Here is a 25,274-nt window from a genome sequence, read left to right as displayed (position 1 = left end):
ACCTCAACTCCCAAATATTTAAAGGATGACACAACTTTGAGATTGGTATGACAAAGACTCTGTGGAGGTGGGGACAACAGCAGTATCACCGACTTGCTCCAATTAATAAGCAACTCCGACTGCTTGTCAAATTCAGAAATCAGAGATATGATGGGGTCTATTGAGGAGGCCAGATCTCCTACATACAGCAGCATATCGTCTGCGTATAACGAGACTCGCTCCTCTATACCTCCCCTTCTAAAGCCATTTACTAGTGGTGTAGTTCTGAGCGGGCACACTAGAGGCTCTATGGCAATGGCAAACAGAAGAGGGGACAAAGGACAGCCTTGCCGGGGGACATGCCCCCATTGACCCGGACTCTAGCCCTGGGCTCAGCAACATGACTTATGAAGTTCTCATGTCCTACATATGGGATGTCAACGAACTCCGAAGCTCTTTCCATGTAGGACTACAGGGTTCCTCTCCAGCTGCCCCTATGCTCCGAGACCCTCTCCCCTGCTTCATTACACTCATGCCACTTTTAGGGTATAGTCACACATGGCACATATAAGTGACTGTCCTACTCAACTACATTGGGATTGCAGGAATCCATATGCTTGGATGTATGGAACTGATTTTCAGATCTGCTGTGTGTGAACATCTCCTTACCATTCCTACAAAACCCACCTCTAGAGAACGGTCTACCCTAGTACTTTCCCAATATCACATTGAAATGATCCCTGCTAATGAATTTAGTCTTCTCCTTCCCATGAGATGGGCCCTGTACTCCTACTGCATTTTGGGTCTTGCTTATAAGAAATAAGTTGCTGATATATTCATACCCCCGATATCACAGCAATCACTTACCTCCAGGGCTAGACAAGGTCATTTGTAATTAGTCTTGCAGACATGATAATATCTTTGTTTCATTGACTGCAGTTATTAGAAGTCTGGGTCTGTAATAACTGTAATTAACATTGTGCTCTGCTTGATCGGCTAATTGTGCAGGATAAACAGCGAGCTAACCACCCAGACGTGCCATCAAATCACTAGTCAGAAACCTTCCTCTAGGTCTGCGCCTGTCCAAACACTTTACCACAAATATTACGTTTTTGCCAAATTTTTACGGTTTTCCAGGTCTTTTATACTGATGGACTATCTTCAGGATAGGTCACCGATATTTGATCAATTGCTGGTTCGGCTCCCAGTATCCCCTGCTGATCAGCTGTTTAAAGAGGCGGCGATGCTCCGGTGAGAACTGCGGCCTCCAGGCGGATTACCAAGCACAGTGCCATCCATTGGCTGTGCTTGGTATTGCACCTCAGGCCCATTCACTTCAATGGACTGAGCTGCAAACAGGCTATGTACCGATGAATGTGACTGTAACGGACCGTCCACAGGGGTTAAAATCCGTTTAGGCGATATGCCCCTTTCTGAGAGACAGGCCCAGCTACTGCAGAACACCAATGTCCCGAACTGGATACAAAGTAGCACTCCAAACTGGAACCTCACAAATAACTGCTAGCAGACGAACAGGGATCAGCTTACACTTCTGGCAATCGGTCTTCTAACAGCATACAGTGAATCCCCCCAATAACGAGACAAGGCTCCGTGTTGAGGGTCAAGCAGTGGTCTGAGGTGCTGGCACACCCAGCCTGGTTTTTATTACAGTTGTTGCAAATACAGGTCCGCCCACAGGGGTTTGAAATACAGCCAATCAATATGTTACAACACATACAATGCAAGTACACGCCCCTAGGGGACCAGAAGGAAGACTTGTGACATAAGACCGATACAACATATCCCCACAATGCATCATGGTCTCCTCCTCTCTGTCCCGGAGACAACCTGAGGAGCAATCCAATTATCTCTGAGGACAAAGGGAGATCGCCAATACACATGTGGGGACAACAGAACAGACATCACCATTTAAACACACAATGGGACAATGGCACAATAGAAACACACCCAGCATATTCCTCCCAAGCTGACAAGTTACACTTATTATAAATTGTTACAACTTTGTGAGTTTACATTGGCCATACATATAACTTACATCAATTTAAACAGTATAACTTGGGGACAAACCTATCCAAAATTCACTTGAATAGGTTCAGGGGTTTAAAAGTTAGTATATGGCCCATAATCCAGGGGCAAGAGGCCAGCAGCCAGTCCTCTCCAAAACGTGGTGGCGAGGTTGGTTTTGCCACAGTGACGTCCTTAGCCTAGGAATACACTGAGGCGCTCACCGCGGCTCCATGGCCTCTTCAAACAGCTGGGAGTCAGCCCCCACCAATCATATATTGATGATCTATCCTGAATATAAGCCATCAATACAGGAGACCTGGAATACCCTTAAAGCATACAAAAATCTAGAAAAGTATTGAATATATCTAAAGTGCACTATACAGATTGCACGGGTACTGGAATAGTATACGAACAATCCTATACCGCACATTTCCATATTTCTTTTATATAATACAGAAGGGTAGATAACGGCCTCGTAATCTAGAACAATAATCTATAATAAAACACGTTCACCACAGTTTTCCAGGACAGGCCATCAATACCGGTCAGTAGGGGTCTGACGCCCAGCACCCCCGCCATCAGTGTTCAGCCTGTGATGTCACATTCATCATTTACATGGCCTTTCTGAAGTTCAGTCCCATTCTGGTGAAGAGAATTGACTGCAATACCAAGTACAACCATTATACAACGTATGGCGCTGTGCTTGGTATCCCGTAAAGAAGCCAGAGCATTCAAACACAGTGCCCCCCTCAAACAGTTGATCAGATATTGATGACCTGTCCTAAGGTTAGGTCATCAATATAAGTCCCGGAAAACCCTCTTTAATGTTCTGCCCCCTGCATTTTGCCCCTCTTCCCCCTCACTGTAACAAAACTAATAATAATAATAATAAAAAAACAGCTGAAAATATTGTCAGCATTGGCCAGATAGTAGCATATATACTGGGCATTTCCTCCCGTCTAAATGATGGCACCATGATAGAAACCCAATGGGCTCCTAAGTCAGTAGAAGGGGTCTGTTGGGTGCCACTGGCATCAGTCACAGGACAGAATCGGCGCTCCATTATGTGCATATCTCTGCTCTTATAAAACGTGGACAGAAGCATGAACAGAGCCTTACCTAATCACCGAGAACCGGCGACCACCCTGCCCTCCAAACCCTGTATGGCTCCCGCCACCAGCACTTCAGTATTGAGGACACTTATGCTTTCCTCCATTAAAGCAAGGAGGTCAAGCATGGTCACCTCTGCTCCTTGCTGCCATTTAGAGGAGTCCAAAATGAACATTTATTAAGGGAATCTCCATTTACAGGTTTGCAAAATCCACTACAAACATGTAATATCATGAGACAGTATATCCCTCTTTTTTTTCTTTTATAATTGTGGCCACAAGGTAAAGTTGCGCTAACCTGGAGATGGGTTCCACCTAGATGAACCTAGTGCAGTGATGTCGAACCTTTTAGAGGCCGAGTGCCCAAACTGCAACCCAAAACCCACTTATTTATCGTAAAGTGCCAAAACGGCAATTTAATCTGAATACTATAGTTCAATATAGTATATATTCCATGTACTTTATCATTTAGTTATTAAAGCCTGCCTACATTCAGTGCCCTGCCTGTGCTGTTCATAGTGTGCCCTGCGCTGATGAATGGCAGGAAAAGTCTAAGGCATATTGGTACACCATAGACTTTTTTCACAGTGCGGGTGCCCACAGAGAGGGCTCTGAGTGCCGCCTCTGGCACCTGTGCCATAGGTTCGCCATCACTGACCTAGTGTCTACGGCAACACTGGATCATTTCTTTCAACGCTTTAGGCCTCAGGCATATGAACATTTTTTTTGCCCGCGTTGCAAGTGGACCCATTAACTTCTATGGGTCCGAAAAATATAAGGACAGCACACAGATTTCACTGTCAGCATCCATGTAGCCGTTCCGCTAATTGTAGAACATGTCCTAATCTTGTCCGTTTTGCAGACAAGAATAAAAAGCTCTATTAGAAAAATGCGGCATGCACACGGCAGGAATACATATTTGGCAGATGCATGGTTGGCAAACTACAAAATACATCCAGCCATATGCATGAGGCCTTATTGAGGAGCACAATCTGATGGTGCCATGGACGCTTCCTGCAGGTCATTAGGCAGTGAGGAGACAGACATGAGACGCTTTACTGACACGTTTGTCTCTTAGAAAGTTAAGCGCACGGTATATCATGTTTATATACTTTTTATGTAGTGTTCTGGACCCCGTTTCTGCGGTACTACTCATGTATTACTGTAGATAATGGTCCAGATTTCCTTTAAAGGGGTTCTCTGGGCTAGTTATAAAACGTGGACTTCCCGCTTGTGGAAAAAATATAGTTTGGTTGATACCACACAAGCTGCGGGGTCTTCCACCCGGATGTGTGGGCTTCTGTTCCTGTTCAGCTGCAGAAGAGCCTGCCGCCTGTGTGAGTGCAGTGGGGACTGTGGCATCAGCAGGGGATGCTTAGTACTAAAGGGGTTTTCCAAGAGACTTTTACTGATGACCTATCCTATCAGTACCTGTCCAGTGGGGGTACGATACGCAGGACCCCCATGATCAGCACTTGCAGTAGCGCCGTGGCTTCTGTCAGCCTTCCCTAGGCCGTGTGATATCACGTTCATCAGTCACATGGCCTAGACGCAGCTCAGCCCCCTTGAAGTAAATGGGGCTGAGAGCGATACCAAGTGCAGCCGCTATACTATGAACAGTGCTGTGCTTGGGCAGCTCAGGCAGTTGATCGGCGGGGTCTCAGGTGTCTGACCGCCACCAATCAGATACTGATGCCCTATACTGAGGATAGGTCATTAATAAAATTTTCACGGAAAACTCTTTTAACCAAATGATCTTTCTGCCATAGGTCAGAAGAATGCCCAGTTTTTATAAATATACTGGAGAACCCCATTAAGGGTCCATTCATGGATCCGCAAAACACGAACATCGGAGGTGTGCGTTCTGCATTTTGCGGACCGCACATCGCCGACACTTAAAAGAAAATGCCTATTCTTGTCCGCAATTGCGGACAAGAATAGGACATGTTCTATTTATTTTTCGGGATTGGAATTGCGGACCCGGAAGTGCGGATCCGTAATTCCGGATCCGGGCAGCACATCGTGCTGCCCCATAGAAATGAATGGGTCCGCAATTGCGGACGTGTGAATGGACCCTAAAAGAGCAGAATGATCAGATGCAACCCCCGTCAGCAGATTTTGCTGGGTATTTCTACAGTCCAGTACCAGCAACCTGTTGGTATAAAATGGTCTCCAGTAAAATTCTGGGGGCTCGGGCAGCGTCCTGTCATACAGCCTCTGTGTCTGCTATACAGGCATTTGCAGTCAGATCTGTGCAGAACTGAAGACAAAAATCCGTTACAAAGTGCCATGGACCTCTATGGACCTTTACTAGAGAGGAGTGCAGTTTTATAGGTGTGATATCCCGGCCTGCTCTGCATTACCTTCATGTAGAAGACCCCTTGTGCTGCCCCCTATGAGTTCCTGGTGCACTCTGCATGCCGTGAATCACACACATAGAAATAGCACAGTCTGCTAAATAGATAGAAGAAGCTTTTCCTTCCGCCCTATAGTATCCCATTACCAACTCAATGTGAATAATAGCTAGCAGCTAACAGGAAGGCTATATGAACACGACCGTGTTTTCCGTCTGATACGCATTTTTTAGGATTGCACGCAGATCCATTCATTTCTATAGGGCCACAAAAAATGTGGACAGCACACAGATGTCATCATGCCTTACAGAGGGACCATATGGCTGCTCAAGAAGTCCTACATGTCCACACACACGAGTCTTTAGAATGGTGGTATGTTGGTGCACATGTCCCAGAACATGTGCAGTTTTAGTGGTTTTTGGCTGCTCAGTGGGTACAGGTCATGGTTTCAAGGTGTTTTACCTGTACAAGCTGGACAGCCATGGCGTAACTGAGTGATCCAAGACTAGTTATTGGGGATATGCTACCTGTCAACCCCATTCAAATGGATTTTGCGGGTTCAGGCTTTCTACAATGATCAATTAATGGCCGAAAGGAACGTGTGTTCCCGATCATTAACCGAAGTAAAAGACCCACCAATGAGCCCACAAACTAGCAGCATATTGTTTGTCAGCTGATTTAAAGGGGTTTTCTGAGATTTTTATACTGATGACCTATACTCTGGATAGGTCACCAGTATCTGACCGGTGGCGGTCGGGACACCAGAGACCCCTGCCGAACATCTGCCGCTCCTGTGAGTACTGTGGCCTTCTCTCTCTGATTTTCCTAGGTGACGACACTCATGTATCATGTGGCCTTGGATCAGCTCAGCCCTATTCATGTAAATAGGGCAGAGTGTGATATCATGCACAGCCGCCATACAATGTACGGTGCTGTGCTTGGTAAGCTGCGAGAACGCAGCGGCACTCACAGGACCGCCGGTGTCTTCTCAAAACAGCTGATCGGCGGGGGTCCTGGGTGTCGGATCCCCACAGATTAGATACTGATGACCTATCTAGAGGATAAGTCATCAGTAAAAAGAAAAAAAATCTCAGAAAACCCTTTTTATCTAAACAGTTGTCCGTGTATTTATATGGGAATCCATGCCATGAGCATAGCCATTCTAGGCATGACTTCGGTGTGGAAAAAATGGATGGTGTCCGCACGCTGACTGACGTCCTTGAATGGAGCCAGATCCGCAGAATGAAAACTGGAAAAGCGTGTAAAATCCAAAAGACAGCCTAGGATTTTGGTCCTGGATTCCAGAGCAAACACCCTGTGTGAACATAGCCTAGATGACCGTTTACAAGGGCCAATGACCAATTATTGAGAAGAAACATAGGGATGTCCATTCCGGTAATTGGTGCGTGTAATTGAGTCAGTGACCAGTCAACAAACCAGAAAATGTTTGTTTGATGGCTGATCTGATCGTTCATGTGGCCAAAAATATAGTTTGTCGGCAGCTCATCATATTGGGACATGAAGGCAACAAATAATGAAACCATAGGGGACAAATGATTGTGTTAACGATCATTCATCCCCATACAGCAGCGTTCATTACTGCATGCAGACAGCGCAGGCAATGAGGAATGAACTTTCCTACTGTCCGCTCTATCGGCCCACGTAACAGGGCTCTAAGGCTCCGTGTCCCCATTACCCAGTCTACCACAGACCTCCGATGTGGACACTGTGCTGATCAGCCACGTCGTGTCCCATCTCAGTCTACATGAATTACAGGGGGGTGATGTTGAAGTCAATTTGGGAGAAGCTCACTGACTAAATGTCATCTAGGAGGTTTCAGCACTCTGAAGGCTGAGACAGATGCCAGCTTATCATAGGATGTATGCACCATGGTTCTGTATGTCATCTAATTAATCCCGACTGCAGCGAACCATAATCCGTACCTGTAAATGGCCCCAAGCAGTTTTCAGTGGATGATAATGGCTGCCATCATACAGTAAGTGAAATTAATCCGACAGGTTAGGAATTTAGACAAATTGCAGTAAGTGCAGACAGCAGCCAAGGACTGAGCGGCTCCTAATGTGAGAGTGCGATCCACGTTATGGCCGAACGTCACTACACATGCACTCGTCCTCAAATGATGGACCTCTATAATATCCGGCACCCCGGAGAACTCACTGACCAGCGTCTGGAGTGCCTGATGGCGACGCTGGGCCTAGGTATAGAGAACAAATTCTACAAAAAGAGAAAATACTGAATAATTAGACCCCCATCTGCAGACCCTCAAGCAGGAGAAAGCAGTGAAGAACAGGCCATAAAGGGTTAACAGAGGTCCTGCAAACAGAAGCCTCCTGTTCCCGTCCATGTAAACCACCAGGGAAAAGGGTGTCGCCAACCATTCCAAACATACCGCTGCCCGAGATCCTAACACAAGCCCCTCAGGCTGCTCCATTAACCCTCTCACGGCTCCCACAATAGTTTTACTGGCCTTCTGCCAAAGGGACTGAATTAGCCTTACAAAGCGCACAATTCCTGCTGACTCAGAAATGACGCCATATGGAAGGCTTCTCTAACACTAGATGTTCTGGGGCACTTTTCAGTGCACAGTTTTGGCCCCCAATCCTGTGCACTCATGTCCTACAATCCTGTATATGCTTGCTGCGGTTATTGTGTTCCCCCAGGGGGCACATAAAAGTGGTTATCTCACATTCTCCTCTGTGACAGGTCAGCATTTCCATGTCATCAGCAATCCTGCTGTACGTACAGTACGTTCCAGCGTCTGAATACACAGCGGGCAGGAAATACACAGCCGGCAGCTCGTCAGCACATTCATGAATCCACGATTATTTTATATAACTGGGCGATACAGATCTACGCACTTACTTTTAAAGTCAGCTCAATTCAGCGGCTGTTAAAGGGTGCAATAAGGGTACAGCACACCGCAGTGTGGTTTATGAGGACTGTCTGATGCGGATTTTCCCCAGACCTCACCCTGTGCATTGTATTCTGCACTGACAACCCACACAACTGACAGGCTGTCAAAATCCGCACTGCAAGGCAACTTCTGATGAGATTTTGAAAATGTCATCTACTTAGTTGGTCTCGTATTTTCGGTCTGCATTTTTTGCGAATCGAATGTGGGCCTACTCATTTCTACGGAGCCGCAAAAAATGTGGACAGCACACGGATGTCATCAGCGTGCTCTCCGCATCCATGCTGCAAATTATAGAACGTCTTATTCTGGTCCATTTCGCAGACAAAAATAGGCATGGTTACAATGGGGCCCGCAAAAAGTGCAGGATGCACACGGACCACATCCGAATTCTGCAGATCCACGATTTTCAGAAAGCACAAAACTGATATGGTCATGTGCAGGAGACCTAAGGCCTCATACACATGGCCGTTGTTGGCCTGTGCCCGTGCTGCAGACTGCAAATTGCATGGGCGCCGACCATGTGCCCGCCATATGCTGATGCAAATCCATTCACTTGAAAGGGGTCTGCGATCCGCATCTGATGGTCCATACCACAAAAAAGTAGTGCATGCGGCGCGGAGGCATGGACAGAAAACGTACAGAAGCACTCCATAGTCCGATCCGTGCCTCCGTTCCTCACCGCACATTCCGGATTGTGGACCCATTCAAGGGTTGTGTATGAGGCCTAATGTTGTGGATTTTCTGCACAAAAATCCACGCCTAAAATGCACCACGTGCACGTAGCCTAAGAGGCCTTTCGCACATGCTGTTCTGATGCATTTTTTTGCCCTTTGCGTTGGGGAAAATGACAGAAAAAAAAAATGGATACTTAAGACAAGCTATCTTAAAAAAGAAAAAAAAAAAAAAACACCACCATAACATCAAAGAAAACACCAAAACCACAGTATTTAGACTTTTCAATCATTTGCTACAGACGTAAAAGTAACATCTAGCAGCTAAGGCTACTTTCACACTTGCGGCAGAGTATTCCGGCAAGCAGTTCCGTCGCCGGAACTGCCTGCCGGATCAGGCAATCTGCATGCAAACTGATCCGGCATTCCGGCAACTGATCCGAAATTTTGGACGGAGATAATACCACAGCATGCCAGTTCTAAATGTAAGCCAGGTTCCTTGCTGTCTTACATTTAGACCTCTTTATACGCCTAAAACAGATTTAGAAAATGGTAAATGAGACAGCCCAGCCGGCTCGTCCCCTTCCCCGCCCACAATTTTAGACCTGGCCTGAGCAGGGAGAAGTCGTAGATTACGGCGCAGCTAACCGTTGCGCCGCACTTTGTGCCTGAAACTATAAATGACCCCCTATAAGCTTGGGGGGCTGAGGTGCCAGTTTCAGGTGACGTTTGCTTTGGACGTTGTTAATGTGTTAATAGCCTGAGGTGTTTGCAGTTTGATCCTTGATACTTCATGTCAGGTTGTTCAGAGGACGTATCAAATGTAAAGGAGGGAGCGCTGAAAAATGCTAAACTAACGGCTAGGGCCCTCTGACTCACCATTACACCCCCACATTCCGCCCCCTCCACACTGGGGGATTGGAAAACAGAGTGAAGAGTCCAGTTTCCATGGAAACAGTGTCTGAGAGGGAATCCTGAGAACGGCTGGTGTGATGGGCGGCCAGGGCTTGGTGTCACAGCGCCATGTACATGTACAGTGGATATAAAAAGTCTACACACCCCCGTTAAAATGTCAGGTTTCTGTGATGTAAAAAAAAAATGAGACAAAGATAAATCATTTCATAACTTTTTCCACCTTTAATAAACTGTACAACTCAATTAAAAAAAAAAAACTGAAATCTTTTAGGTGGAGGGAAGAAAAACAAAAAAACAAACAAAAATAATGTAGTTGCATAAGTGTGCACACCCTCTTATAACTGGGGATGTAGCTGTGTTCAGAATTAAGCAATCACATTCAAAATCATGTTAAAGGGGTTGTCCGGGTTCAGAGCTGAACCCGGACATACCCTTATTTTCACCCAGGCAGCCCCCCTGAGGCTAGCATCCGAGCAGCTAAAATCGCACAGGGCATGGGCTCATTTGTTTTGAATAACACACTGCTGGGCGGAAACTTCCGCCCGGCAGTGTGTTCGGTGACGTCACCGACTCTGATGGGCGGACGTTGGCGCTGCACTAGCCGTTTTACTGGCTAGGGCAGCACTAAATCCCGCCCATCAGTGCCAGTGACTTCACCGGGGTTCCTGGCTGCCCCATGGAGAGCCCCGATACGTCACCGGATCGCCAAAAAATGCCTTTGCCCTGCGCGATTTAGCTCTTGTCAGGGGGGCTGCCTGGGTGACAATGGAGGTATGTCCGGGTCCAGCTCTGAACCCGGACAACCCCTTTAAATAGGAGTCAGCATACACCTGCCATCATTTAAAGTGCCTCCGATTAACCACAAATAAAGTTCAGCTGCTCTAGTTGGTCTTTCCTGAAATTTTCTTAATCGCATCCCAGAGAAAAAGCCATGGTCCACAGAGAGCTTCCAAAGCATCAGAGGGATCTCATTGTTGAAAGGTATCAGTCAGGAGAAGGGTACAAAAGAATTTCCAAGGCATTAGATATATCATGGAACACAGTGAAGACAGTCATCATCAAGTGGAGAAAATATGGCACAACAGTGACATTACCAAGAGCTGGACGTCCCTCCAAAATTGATGAAAAGGCAAGAATAAAACTGGTCTGTGAGGCTACCAAGAGGCCTACAGCAACATTAAAGGAGCTGCAGGAATATCTGGCAAGTACTGGCTGTGTAGTACATGTGACAACAATCTCCCGTATTCTTCATATGTCTGGGTTATGGGGTAGAGTGGCAAGACGAAAGCATTTTCTTACAAAGAAAAACATCCAAGCCAGACTACATTTTGCAAAAACAGATCTGAAGTCTCCCAAAAGCATGTGGGAAAAGGTGTTATGGTCTGATGAAACCAAGGTTGAACTTTTTGGCCATAATTCCAAAAGATATGTTTGGCACAAAAACACTGCACATCACCAAAAGAACACCATACCCACAGTGAAGCATGGTGGTGGCAGCATCATGCCAAGGGGCTGTTTTTCTTCAGCTGGAACTGGGCCTTAGTTAAGCTAGAGGGAATTATGAACAGTTCCAAATACCACTTAATATTGGCACAAAACCTTCAGGCTTCTGCTAGAAAGCTGAACATGAAGAGGAACTTCATCTTTCAGCATGACAACGACCCAAAGCATACATCCAAATCAACAAAGGAATGGCTTCACCAGAAGAAGATTAAAGTTTTGGAATGGCCCAGCCAGAGCCCAGACCTGAATCCGATTGAAAATCTGTGGGGTGATCTGAAGAGGGCTGTGCACAGGAGATGCCCTCACAATCTGACAGATTTGGAGTCTTTTTGCCACGTCACAATGTGCCATGCTGATAGACTCATACCCAAAAAGACTGAGTGCTGTAATAAAATCAAAAGGTGCTTCAACAAAGTATTAGTTTAAGGGTGTTCACACTTATGCAACCATATTATTTTATTTTTATATGTTTTCTTCCCTCCACCTAAAAGATTTCAGCTTGTTTTTCAATTGAGTTGTACAGTTTATAGGTCACATTAAAGGTGGAAAAAGTTCAGAAATGATTTAACTTTGTCTCATTTTTTTACAGCACAGAAACCTGACATTTTAACAGGGGTGTGTAGACTTTTCATATCTACTGTATGTAAGCAAGGGTACAGACAGTTATATGAATAGGTTACATAGACTGCCATATACTACAGGATCTCAGAGGGGTGAAGAAGACACGTGTGCACGTCTACTGCAGGTCTGCATCCACTCCATCTTACTGAAGCTCGGGCAGCGATGGAAGACATGGAGAAGAAAAGATGGCATCACCGGCTCCAGAGCCTGTGGCCAGACTCGGAGGATTCCCAGTAAACAGTTACAGGCGGGGTGCCAGCTCTTACTCACTGCCCTCAAAGCTGCCTTTGTAACTGCGGGGAGGCTCACATTTTCCAGCCTCGCACTGAATGGACTTCTCGTCAGAATTAAAGGGCAAGCCCCTCCATTTACATAAAGCCTTCTCTAACAGAGCGACGCAGCATCCAGCTGAATCCACACTAAACAGGACACATCAGAGAAAACCAAATTCTGCTGCCAGCCACAAAGGTGACAATCTGTCATTGCGCTTTAACCCCTTTATGACTGGGCCAGAAAGGGCCTTAAAGGGGTTGTCCAGGGTCCCAAGGATAGGCCATCACTAGCTGATCGGCGGAACCTGCTGTGTAACTCCGTCAACAGCGGTCAGCATCGTCGACATTGCAGCGGCATGAGCTCGCTAATACAGCTCCCACTGACGTCAACTGGAGCAGCGCTCTAGTAGCGGGCTCCCAACGCTACAATGTTGATGCTGTGTAACTTCAGTGCTGACTTCTGTCAACAGAGCTACACAGACCAGCTGAGCAGCAGGGGGTGCGGGGAGTCGGATCCCTTCGATCAGCTAGTGAGGACAGCCCATCACTTAAAAAACCCCGGACAGCCACTTTAATAATGCTCTATTAAAGTCTATGGGACTGGCGAAGTACAAGCGCCATCTACAATGCTGCGCCATGTGGTGTGTTAGGGCGAAACGCAAGGCCTCATGCACATGACTGTCCATATTTCGGTATACGAACAATGGATCCACAAAATACTGATACCATCCGTCTGCTTTACGTTATCCTCACTCTCGTCAACAGAAAGGACTCTTCTCATCCAAAAAAACGGACCAGAAAAGAACATGTTGTATAATCCAAGGAACAGAAAAGTGGGTCCGCAAAAAACACTAATGTGTGTGTGGCCCCAAGGAGAGAACGGTTCAGTGTCACTAGCACAGATCTGGAACGTGCAGTTTCTGGATGGCCCTTTGCCTAAAGAGCTCCTGTGATGTCACTACAGACATGTCACAGGATATCCTCTCCAAAAGAGGAGGCGGCAGCGTCCGAATACACACTTGGAATGTATGTGCCCGGGAGCGTAAGGGTCTTCTGACACCTTCACCAGAGTAACAAAGAAAGGAAGGAAACGCCAGAACGTACCTCTCCATGTGCCAGTGATGGCGGGGGGAAACTAGATGCCTCTTCTTAACCAACCAAGTGGTTAAAAGATAGAATTAAAAAAATCTAGCAAGTGGTTGGCACAAAAAACAACAACAAAAAACACACATAAAATAGTAGGACAACAACTACAGAGAAAAAGCTGTTGGGCTGCCGGGTCTCGCTGCCTGCCGGTGCTGTGGTGGCCACGGCTACCAAGTGTAGGAACCCATTTGAAAAGGAGGCCACCATGACGTGGTGAGTGGGCCTATGCATCAAAACTCCTACAAACTGCCTGGTGTTATGCAGCAGAAGATGAATGCCCGGCGTATGGATGTATTGCTTTGTACAGTAGTTGCATAAAATCCCATTGTGTTCTCCGAGCACAGGACTACGCAGAAGGACCTTACACCAGATCCATCGTCTATAGTAGAACATTGTAGCAATGAGGAGCTCAGTGTCAGTTGTCCCCTCCACACCCTCCTGCTATATGCTCTCTGAGGAACGGGCTACGGGCCGCTGCTTAATGGTGCCGCAGTGGGTGGCAGGGACAAGCTGTCCTCACACTAGGACGAGTCCAGATGGCGGTCACCGAGAGGACCATAACTCTACATGGCTGGGGTTGCTACGGTAACACATTACATCTCTAATCTGTCACATGGAAGGAAGCGGATTGCATGACATGACTGTGCGGGTCACAGAGGCACTAAGCAGCTTCCTCGTGAAGGATCCATAAAGTCTAATAATCATAATGCTGAAAAAGTTCTACCGATGGAGAATCCGCACCTTCTACAGGACAGCTGGGCAAACGCTCACAGGGTCCTTAGGATTTAGGGGGTCCTTACTATCAGTTTTTTTATGATATAAGGATGCACTGTAAATGAGGTTGTGCAGGAAAAAAGAAGGGGCGATGGGCAGACGAGCAGTATAAAGGGCATGAAATGTGGCGCACAGTGTCACGTCAAGACCACGCCACCAAGTAATAAGAGGCCACATGGATGCAGCAGGGAAGTACATGATAAGTTTTTGGGGGGGAGCTGTCAACATAACACAGAGATGCAGACATCAGAGAGTTAAACAGAAGGATGCATCGTGCTTGGCACTGCAACCCATTCATTTTGGTGGGGCGCCAGCTCACATACCCTTACTGATGCCATCTTCTGAATGTCTCAGTGACAGCGCACAGTTTGGGTATATTCACATGTGGCAGACAATGCCGCGATTGAAAAATCTGTTCTGAATGGGGTTAAGATGACAAGTGCGTGGACTTCTGCAGTCCGCATTCAGATGAAGGGAACAGTCACCGAAACTCCTGCATGTGACTAGGGGTTGTCCTCTCCTTGTCCTGTCCTCACTGACTGGGGTAGTTTCTGCAGCTCCATCCTCTACACAATGGACAGAGCTGTGTGGGTCCAGTGCTGGAGGTACTCTTGGATACCTGATCGGCAGGGGTGCAGGGTGTCCCCCACCCATCAGATATTGATGGCCTATCCTGGGTACATGACCTGGTTAGCTCAGTACTGCCTCTGATTATGAGAAGATACTATTTCTAATGATATGTGAGACACAGTGGCTGGCACAGTGCGGGGGGGGGGGGGGGGGGGGGGGGGGGCAGAGCAGCTGGCATAGTGAGAAGGGCACAGTGGTTTTCATACATTACTGTGCTTGCATCATAGCAACTGGATATTACCCATAGGATATAGATCAGATACATTCTTCTGCTTTCTGACTCATTACGGGTACAGCTGAAGAATAAGGTTAATTATATAAAACGACACATTCCGCACTAAATTTACTTAAAGGGGTTGTCTCACTTCGGTAAGTGCCATTCATCATGTAGTAAAGGTAATACAAGGCAGTTACTAATGTATGGTGATTGTCCATATTGCTTCCTTTGCTGACTTGGTTCGTTATATTATCACATTATACACTGCTCGTTTCCATGGTTACGACCCCCCTGCAATCCATCAGCGATGGCCATGCTTGCACACTATAGGAAAAAGTGACGACCTCTCTCCTGGGAGCTCACATAGGCTGGTGCTTTTTTCTATAGTGTGCAAGTGCGGCCACTGCTGATGGATTGGGTGGTCGTAACCATGGGAAAATGAATCCAGCCAGCAAAGGAGACAATATGGACAATCATAATACATTAGTAAGTGGCTTGTATTACCTTTCTCTACATGATAAATGCCACTTGCTGAAGTGAGACGACCCCTTTAATTTATCATGAAGAATAGGATTCACATGGCAGGAAATAGAGAGCGGATTATGAGCTCCTTCATGGGGCCTGGCACTGGAGAAGTGGACACGACACATCAGACAGTATGATGCCGGATAATAGACTGCCCATTATTTACCGCTTGTCCCTCAGCAATACAACAGCCATTGTCAGGGCAAGAGCAGTCCTAGACGGAGGCATGAGCAGAGGTACTGCTGATTCTTACTACAGATTCTGTTTGCAAAACCCCCTCACAGATGGTGGAGCTGCCAGGACCTGCTCTCCCTCTATATGAGGACAACACCCCCCTCACAGATGGTGGAGCTGCCAGGACCTGCTCTCCCTCTATACAGAGACAACACCCCCCTCACAGATGGTGGAGCTGCCAGGACCTGCTCTCCCTCTATACAGAGACAACACCCCCCTCACAGATGGTGGAGCTGCCAGTACCTGCTCTCCCTCTATGTGGAGACAACACCCCCCTCACAGATGGTGGAGCTGCCAGGACCTGCTCTCCCTCTATACAGAGACAACACCCCCCTCACAGATGGTGGAGCTGCCAGGATGCGCTCTCCCTCTATATGGGGACAACACCCCCCTCACAGATGGTGGAGCTGCCAGTACCTGCTCTCCCTCTATATGGGGACAACACCCCCTCACAGATGGTGGAGCTGCCAGGATGCGCTCTCCCTCTATACAGAGACAACACCCCCCTCACAGATGGTGGAGCTGCCAGGACCTGCTCTCCCTCTATACAGAGACAACACCCCCCTCACAGATGGTGGAGCTGCCAGGACCTGCTCTCCCTCTATATGGGGACAACACCCCCCTCACAGATGGTGGAGCTGCCAGTACCTGCTCTCCCTCTATGTGGAGACAACACCCCCCTCACAGATGGTGGAGCTGCCAGGACCTGCTCTCCCTCTATGTGGAGACAACACCCCCCTCACAGATGGTGGAGCTGCCAGGACCTGCTCTCCCTCTATACAGAGACAACACCCCCCTCACAGATGGTGGAGCTGCCAGGACCTGCTCTCCCTCTATACAGAGACAACACCCCCCTCACAGATGGTGGAGCTGCCAGTACCTGCTCTCCCTCTATGTGGAGACAACACCCCCCTCACAGATGGTGGAGCTGCCAGGACCTGCTCTCCCTCTATACAGAGACAACACCCCCCTCACAGATGGTGGAGCTGCCAGGACCTGCTCTCCCTCTATACAGAGACAACACCCCCCTCACAGATGGTGGAGCTGCCAGTACCTGCTCTCCCTCTATGTGGAGACAACACCCCCCTCACAGATGGTGGAGCTGCCAGGACCTGCTCTCCCTCTATATGAGGACAACACCCCCCTCACAGATGGTGGAGCTGCCAGTACCTGCTCTCCCTCTATATGGGGACAACACCCCCCTCACAGATGGTGGAGCTGCCAGTACCTGCTCTCCCTCTATATGGGGACAACACCCCCCTCACAGATGGTGGAGCTGCCAGGACCTGCTCTCCCTCTATATGGGGACAACACCCCCCTCACAGATGGTGGAGCTGCCAGGACCTGCTCTCCCTCTATATGGGGACAACACCCCCCTCACAGATGGTGGAGCTGCCAGGACCTGCTCTCCCTCTATATGGGGACAACACCCCCCTCACAGATGGTGGAGCTGCCAGGACCTGCTCTCCCTCTATATGAGGACAACACCCCCCTAACAGATGGTGGAGCTGCCAGGATGCGCTCTCCCTCTATATGGGGACAACAACCCCCTCACAGATGGTGGAGCTGCCAGGACCTGCTCTCCCTCTATATGGGGACAACACCCCCCTCACAGATGGTGGAGCTGCCAGGACCTGCTCTCCCTCTATATGGGGACAACACCCCCCTCACACATGGTGGAGGTGCCAGGACGCACTTAAACCCCCCTCACAGATGGTGGAGCTGCCAGGACTCACTCTCCCTCTATACAGAGACAACACCTTCCTCACAGATGGTGGAGCTGCCAGGACGCACTCTCCTTCTATACAGAGACAACACCTTCCTCACAGATGGTGGAGCTGCCAGGACGCGCTCTCCCTCTATAAGGAGACAACCCCCCCCCCCCCCCCCCCCCCACACACACATGGTGGAAAATGAATTTAAGGGCATGATAATACCAGTTTTCTAATTCACTGCATGCCATATAGGTGGTGGCTTTGCTGCAGATTTTCACCCATGCTCTATTTTTGCAATGGATTGACAGCAAATTGCACAGTGTACAAACACGTCCCGCGTGCTCTTATGGCGCCACACTTTGCTCTTATGTACTTTACTTTTTTATTCAATATGTTTCTAAAGATTCATATTATTAGCTAAACCAGAAGGCACCATCACTAAGGCCGTGTTCACACCTTTGTCAGGACCTTGTTTGGAGCCTCCGATGCCATATTTGATAGAAGTGTTTTTCTGTTAAAACTACACCTCTGTGAAATCTTATGGACCCTATTATAAGTTAATGTGAGACTAAGAACTTAAAAACCCAAAGTGTACATCAGTTCTTATTATGGAAGAACCTCCAAATCCAGACCATGGTGATAAGTCACAAATAGTCTCGAAACAAAACCCCATATTCCAACGTTTTTACATACAGCGGGGTCAGCATCTATTAATGTCAGGCCATTATTCGTGTGGTCAGCCATTCTCATTACTGCTGGTATCAGACCAGCGACTTATACACATCGCTCCCTTACCATCTGAATCGGCTTCTTCCTCAGGTCTCTCTCAGTCACCAGCTTTTCATGGTCTGTCACATAGAGCCCACGCTGTGCCAGGGCTTGGATGACAGCGTCGTGCCCCAGAAGTGGTTTGGCCGTATCACTCTTCAGAATAAGGCTCCCTGCTCGGCAGTACAAGTCCGCAGAAAGAAGAAGGTTCACCACCGGCGGCTTCATATGCTCCTGGTCATACTGATCCGTATAGTAGGGTTCCTGAAGCTCCTCTGGGATATTCTCTGGGTGATAAAAAAAATGAAAGGATTTAGCTTCGATAGAACAAGTCATCAGACGTCTTCATGCCCAAGATACCAAAGAACATCTGAGCCAGAATTTGTATGTGTATGTATATGTGTGTGTATATATATATATATATATATATATATATATATACATATATACACACATATACATATATACACACACACACACACACACATTAGTGACTTTATATAATCACACTATCATCTGTAACCAAATTAAGCCTTTCATTGGTTATATCTGCTGGGTGACATCTAATATGGCTGCCAACTCCTACGAGGCTCACCACATAGTTTCCCGCACTCCTGCCTAGTTATGAAATGAACACAGCAGATGGATTACTGCTTATCCAAACTCCCATTCAAGACTCCTGGAAAGGTTTAGCTTCAAGGGGCTGTCCATCTGCTTAAGGCTCCATTCACACGTCCGTGGTGTGTTGCGGACCCGCAAATTGCAGATCCGCAACACACCCGCCCGGCAGCCCTATAGAAATGCCTATTCTTGTCCGCAAGCTGCGGACAAGAATAGGACATGTTCTATCTTTTGCGGACCTGAAGACTGGGGCCGCGCTCCGCAAATGCGGATGCTGACAGCACACTGTGTGCTGTCCGCATCCATTCTGTCCCTATAGAAAATGAATGGGTCCGCACCCGTTCCGCAAAATTGCGGAACGGATGAGGAACCATTTGCGGTCGTGTGAATGGAGCCTAAAAGGTCTTAAATACTCACCTCACTGGTACCCTGCTGCCCCCGTGCCGTGCCAGTCTCCAGTTCCAGGTCCCTCTCGATACAGGAAGTGTAACCACCCAATCACTGGCCTCAGCAGTGACTCACCTCAGCCATTTCTGTATCAAGAGGGGCCGGGAAGCAGAGACCGCCAGGGACCAAAAGGCATAGGAATCGGAGCAGAGGTGAGTATTACTTTTATGATTTTTTAAGGAAATCTACTACTAAACGAGATAGACGAGGCGGCAAATCATAATGAGGTGGTTATTATGGGGGACTTCAACTACCCAGATATAAACTGGGAAACTGAAAGCTGTACATCTCATAAAGCAGGGCTTGACAAATTTCCTTGGAATCTAGGAGCCAGCTAAAAAAGTTAGGAGCCAGGCGGAGCCGTGTCATAAAGCCCCCAGTAGGTGCCCCCATAGTGCTTCCCCCCCACTTCTCCATAGAGCCCCCCCAATAATGCTGTATACCATGTTACATATACCGCCGCTCTGTCCCCGGACCCTATTGACTATAATGGGGACGGGGGTGGAGCTCCGGCGCAGCATGGCAGTTCGCGGTGAGAGGCCGCCGGACTAAAAAGTTGGACATGCAGTACTTTTACCATGCACTGCCGTGCTGCGCCAGAGCTCTGCCCCCATTATAGTCAATGGGGTCAGAGCTGCGGTCCGGCGAAACAGCGGAAGGACGGATCTGACAGGGTGAACCGCCTGCCAGATCCATCCTGCTGCAAGTGTGAAAGTAGCCTTAGTTCTATAGCTACTGAATGAGACAGGAGAAGGGATGCCTTTAACATATAGATCTCCTTGAGAAGCCAATTTGATCCTAAAGGGTTAATTCACACTGTAATCTAAACTGTGTCCTGTCACTGTCACATCACTGCTGCAAAAGCATCAGCACAGCCTCAGTGTAACCTGTTCTTTTAACTCAGGGGTCTCCAAACCCCGGCCCGCGGGCCAGAACCGGCCCGCTTGTGCGTTCGATCCGGCCCGCCCGCAGCTGGCAGGTTGCAGGAACCAAATCCGCACAACCGCCCATGCTGTCACGCTTGTGTTGTGTGTTCGATTCCGCGCCCGCCCGCAGCTGACAGGTTGCAGGAACGAAAGCCGCACAACCGCCCATGCTGTCACGCTGTGCTTTTTGATTGGCTGCTGGGACCGCCGATGTCCCGGCAACCAGTGACGTCACAGGTGCGGCACCTCCCCTCTTCCCGCCCGCTGTTTGAAATAACAAATCCACGTGTGTAGCAGCGGGCGGGAGTCGGGACTCAGGAGTCCAAGAAGAAAAAAAAAAGAAGAGGAGCAGAAGCCGGCTACAGCGGAGGCAAGTGTTGCACAACGCTGATGGGGACACAATGGGGAACGCTGACATTGCTGTGCTGCGCTGATGGGGACACAAGCTGCTGAGGACACATACTGATGGGGATATTGCTGTGCTGATGGGGACATTGCTGTTCTGATGGGGACACCGTTGATGAGGACACGGGTGTCCCCATCAATGGTGTCCCCATCAGCACAGCAATGTCCCCATCAGAGGTGTCCCCATCAGCGATGATGGGCACACTGCTGATGGGGACAATTCTGTTCTGATGGGGACATTGCTGGGGACACCGCTGTTTGGCACACTGCTGATGGGGACATGGGTGTCCACATCAATGGTGTCCCCATCAGGATAGCAATGTCCCCATCAGCGGTAACCCCATAATCGATGTCCCCATCAGCACAGCAATGTCCCCATCAGAGGTGTCCCCATCAGCGGTGATGGGGACACATGCTGCTGGGGACACCGCTGACAGGGACATTGCTGTGCTGATGGGGATGTTGCGGTGGACACTGCTGATGGGGACATTGCTGTTCTGATGGGACATTGCTGGGGACACCGCTGATGGGGACATGGGTATCCCCATCAGCGGTGACCCATCATCGGTTTCCACATCAGCACAGCGGCGTCCCCATCAGCAATGATGGGGACGCTGCTAATGTGGAAACTGCTGATGTGAACATTGCTGTGCTGATGGGGACATTGCTGAGGACACCGCTGATTGGCACACTGCTGATGGGGACAAAGGTGTCCCCATCAATGGTGTCCCCATCAGTACAGCAATGTCCCCATCAGCGTCCCCATTCTGATGGGGACATTGCTGTTCTGATGGGGACACCACTGATAGGGACACGGGTGTCCCCATCAACCGCGTCCCCAAAGGCAGTGTCCCCATCAGTGGTGTCCCCATCAGCTGCTAATGGGGACTCCGCTGATGGGGACATTGCTGTTCTGATGGGGACATCATTAATGGGGACATTGCTGTGCTGATGCTGACATTGCTGTTCTGATGGGGACATTGCTGTGCTGATGGGGACACCGCTGATGGGGACATTGCTGTGCTGATGGGGACACCGCTGATGGGGACATTGCTGTGCTGATGGGGACAACGCTGATAGGGACACGGGTGTCCCCATCAATGGTGTCCCCATCAGTGGTGTCCCCATCAGCACAGCAATGTCCCCAACAGCAGCGTCCCCATCAGTGGGTGTCCCCATGATGGGAATATTGTTTTTCTGATGGGAATATTGTTTTTTTGATGGGAATATTTATTTTTTTATGGGAATATTGCTTTTCTGATGGGGACATTGCTGTTCTGATTTGGCCATTGCTGTTCTGATGGGGACACCGCTGATAGGGACACGGGTGTCCCCATCAATGGTGTCCCCATCAGCCGCGTCCCCAACAGCAGTGTCCCCATCAGTGGTGGCCCCTATCAGCTGCTAATGGGGACTCCGCTGATGGGGACATTGCTGTTCTGATGGGGACATCGTTGATGGGGACATTGCTGTGCTTAAGGGTGACACGGCTGATGGGGACATTGCTGTGCTGATGCTGACATTGCTGTGCTGATGCTGACATTGCTGTGCTGATGGGGACATTGCTGTGCTGATGGGGACATTGCTGTGCTGATGGGGACATTGCTGTGCTGATGCTGACATTGCTGTGCTGATGCTGACATTGCTGTGCTGATGGGGACATTGCTGTGCTGATGGGGACATTGCTGTGCTGATGCTGACATTGCTGTGCTGATGCTGACATTGCTGTGCTGATGCTGACATTGCTGTGCTGATGCTGACATTGCTGTGCTGATGCTGACATTGCTGTGCTGATGCTGACATTGGTGTGCTGATGCTGACATTGCTGTGCTGATGCTGACATTGCTGTGCTGATGCTGACATTGCTGTGCTGATGGGGACATTGCTGTGCTGATGGGGACATTGCTGTGCTGATGGGGACATTGCTGTGCTGATGGGGACATTGCTGTGCTGATTGGGACATTGCTGTGCTGATGGGGACATTTTTGTGCTGATGGGGACACCGCTGATAGGGACACGGGTGTCTTTGCGTTGTTTTGCTAAAGTTTTTTCTCTTTTGTTCTCAGTCATATCATGCTGATTACAAAAACGATCCATGTAAAATATATACATTTAATTTAATACATAACTGATTTTTTTTTCCGGCCCCCGAATACTTGTAAAATCTTCAATGTGGCCCTCCTGTTGAAAAGTTTGGAGACCCCTGTTTTAACTCAAAGAATCGAATGAGTCACTAACTAAGTCGGATCTTTAGATTCTTTTAACCTGTGACTCATTCGATTCTTTCTTAGGGCTCTTTCACACTTGCGTTCTTGTCTTCCGGCATAGAGTTCCGTCGTTGGGGCTCTATGCCGGAAGAATCCTGATCAGGATTATCCTAATGCATTCTGAATGGAGAGAAATCCGTTCAGGATGCATCAGGATGTCTTCAGTTCCGGAACGGAACGTTTTTTGGCCGGAGAAAATACCGCAGCATGCTGCGCTTTTTGCTCCGGCCAAAAATCCGGAACACTTGCCGCAAGGCCGGATCCGGAATTAATGCCCATTGAAAGGCATTGATCCGGATCCGGCCTTAAGCTAAACGTCGTTTCGGCGCATTGCCGGAGCCGACATTTAGCTTTTTCAGAGTGGTTACCATGGCTGCCGGGACGCTAAAGTCCTGGCAGCCATGGTAAAGTGTAGTGGGGAGCGGGGAGCAGTGTACTTACCGTCCGTGCGGCTCCCCGGGCGCTCCAGAGTGACGTCAGGGCGCCCCAAGCGCATGGATCATGTGATCACATGGATCACGTCATCCATGCGCATGGGGCGCTCTGACGTCATTCTGGAGCGCCCCGGGAGCCGCACGGACTGTAAGTATACCGCTCCCCCGCTCCCCGCTCCTACTATGGCAACCAGGACTTTAATAGCGTCCTGGGTGCCATAGTAACACTGAAAGCATTTGGAAGACGGTTCCGTCTTCAAATGCTTTCAGTACACTTGCGTTTTTCCGGATCCGGCGTGTAATTCCGGCAAGTGGAGTACACGCCGGATCCGGACAACGCAAGTGTGAAAGAGGCCTAACTTAGACTCCCTGTACTTATTTGTGTGACTCGGAGCTGCTAGTGCTTGCCTTGCCTCAGCTCTGATTGGTTGGTGGGCGGGGAGGGGAGGGGCTGGCAGAAGCAGCTTCCACTCTAGGATCAGATTACACTCCTCCCGAGCCCCTCCCCTCCCTGCTGCCAGCGTCTCGCTCTCTGTGTGCTGTGCCTCACTGACTGAGGAGCTGTTTCAAACGGTGCTGCATCCGGACAGAACGGCAGCTCCTCACCCATCGCCCGGGCACCTTTGAAAACGGGCTGACAAATACCCAAGCGCCAGGACTAAATTCCTGGTCGCCATGGCGACCTGGCGCCTGGGATTTGTCGAGCCCTGTCATAAAGGAAACAGGTTCTTGGCAATAACCAAAGACAATTACCTCTCCCAAATGGTTCAGGACCCGACTAGAGGGACGGCCATACTGGACTTAGTATTAACTAATAGACCTGACAGAACAACAGATGTGCAGGTTGGGGGACACCTGGGAAATAGTAACCATAAATTAATAACCTTCCAATTATCCTTCAAACGAGCGTTTCTACAGGGAGGAACAAAAATACCAAACTTCAAAAAAGCTAACTTTAGCCAACTAAGAGAGGCCATAGGCCTAACTAACTGGGACAAAGTCCTCAAAAATAAAAATACCGCCACAAAAAGGGATATTTTTAAAAGCATCCTAAAATCTAATTGTGAGAGGTACATACCTTATAGGAATAAAGGGTTAAGGAACAAGAAGAAACCAATGTGGATAAGTAGAACTGTAAAGAAGGCAATAAATGACAAAAAGAAAACATTTAAAATCACTAAAACAGGACGGTAGCGAGGAAGCACTGAAAAAAATTGAATATGTAAAAAACTAATAAAAGCCGCCAAACTAGAGACCGAGAGATTAATTGCCAAAGAGAGCAAAACTAACCCTAAAATGTTCTTCAATTATATAAATGGTAAAAAGTATAAATCTGAAGGTGTCGGCCCTCTACAGAGCAATGAGGGGGAAACTGCAGAGAGCGACGAGGAGAAAGCAAAGCTATTAAATATTTTTTTGTCCACTGTATTCACTGAGGAAAATAAACTGTCAGATGACATGCAGAATGTAAAAGTAAATTCCCCATTAAAAGTGTCCCGTCTGACCCAGGAAGAAGTACAACAGCGACTTAAAAAGATTAAAATAGACAAATCGCCAGGACCAGATGGCATACACCCCCGTATCCTAAAATAATAAAGTAATGTCATAGCCAGACCCTTATTTCTGATATTTACAGACTCTATACTGACAGGGAGTGTTCCACAGGATTGGCGCATGGGAAATGTGGTGCCAATTTTCAAAAAGGGTGCAAAAACAGAGCCTGGAAACTATAGGCCGGTAAGTTTAACATCTGTTGTGGGTAAACTGTTTGAAGGTTT

General features: G+C 48.3%; 1 protein-coding gene across 2 annotated transcripts in view; it reads right to left on the bottom strand.

The window, feature by feature from the left end:
* CAMSAP2 (calmodulin regulated spectrin associated protein family member 2) overlaps window positions 1–25,274 on the bottom strand; it is a 128,622-nt gene that overhangs the window by 87,134 nt on the left and 16,214 nt on the right. For both annotated transcript variants that reach the window (XM_040406809.1, XM_040406810.1), the window contains exon 2: window positions 18,424–18,683. In XM_040406809.1, the coding sequence (XP_040262743.1) occupies window positions 18,424–18,683 (260 nt within the window). The remainder of the gene's footprint in view (window positions 1–18,423; window positions 18,684–25,274) is intronic.

The sequence above is a fragment of the Bufo bufo genome, chromosome 9, assembly GCF_905171765.1.
Source record: "Bufo bufo chromosome 9, aBufBuf1.1, whole genome shotgun sequence".
NCBI classification, from domain to species: Eukaryota; Metazoa; Chordata; class Amphibia; order Anura; family Bufonidae; genus Bufo; species Bufo bufo.
This window is presented reverse-complemented; position numbering and strand designations above follow the sequence as displayed.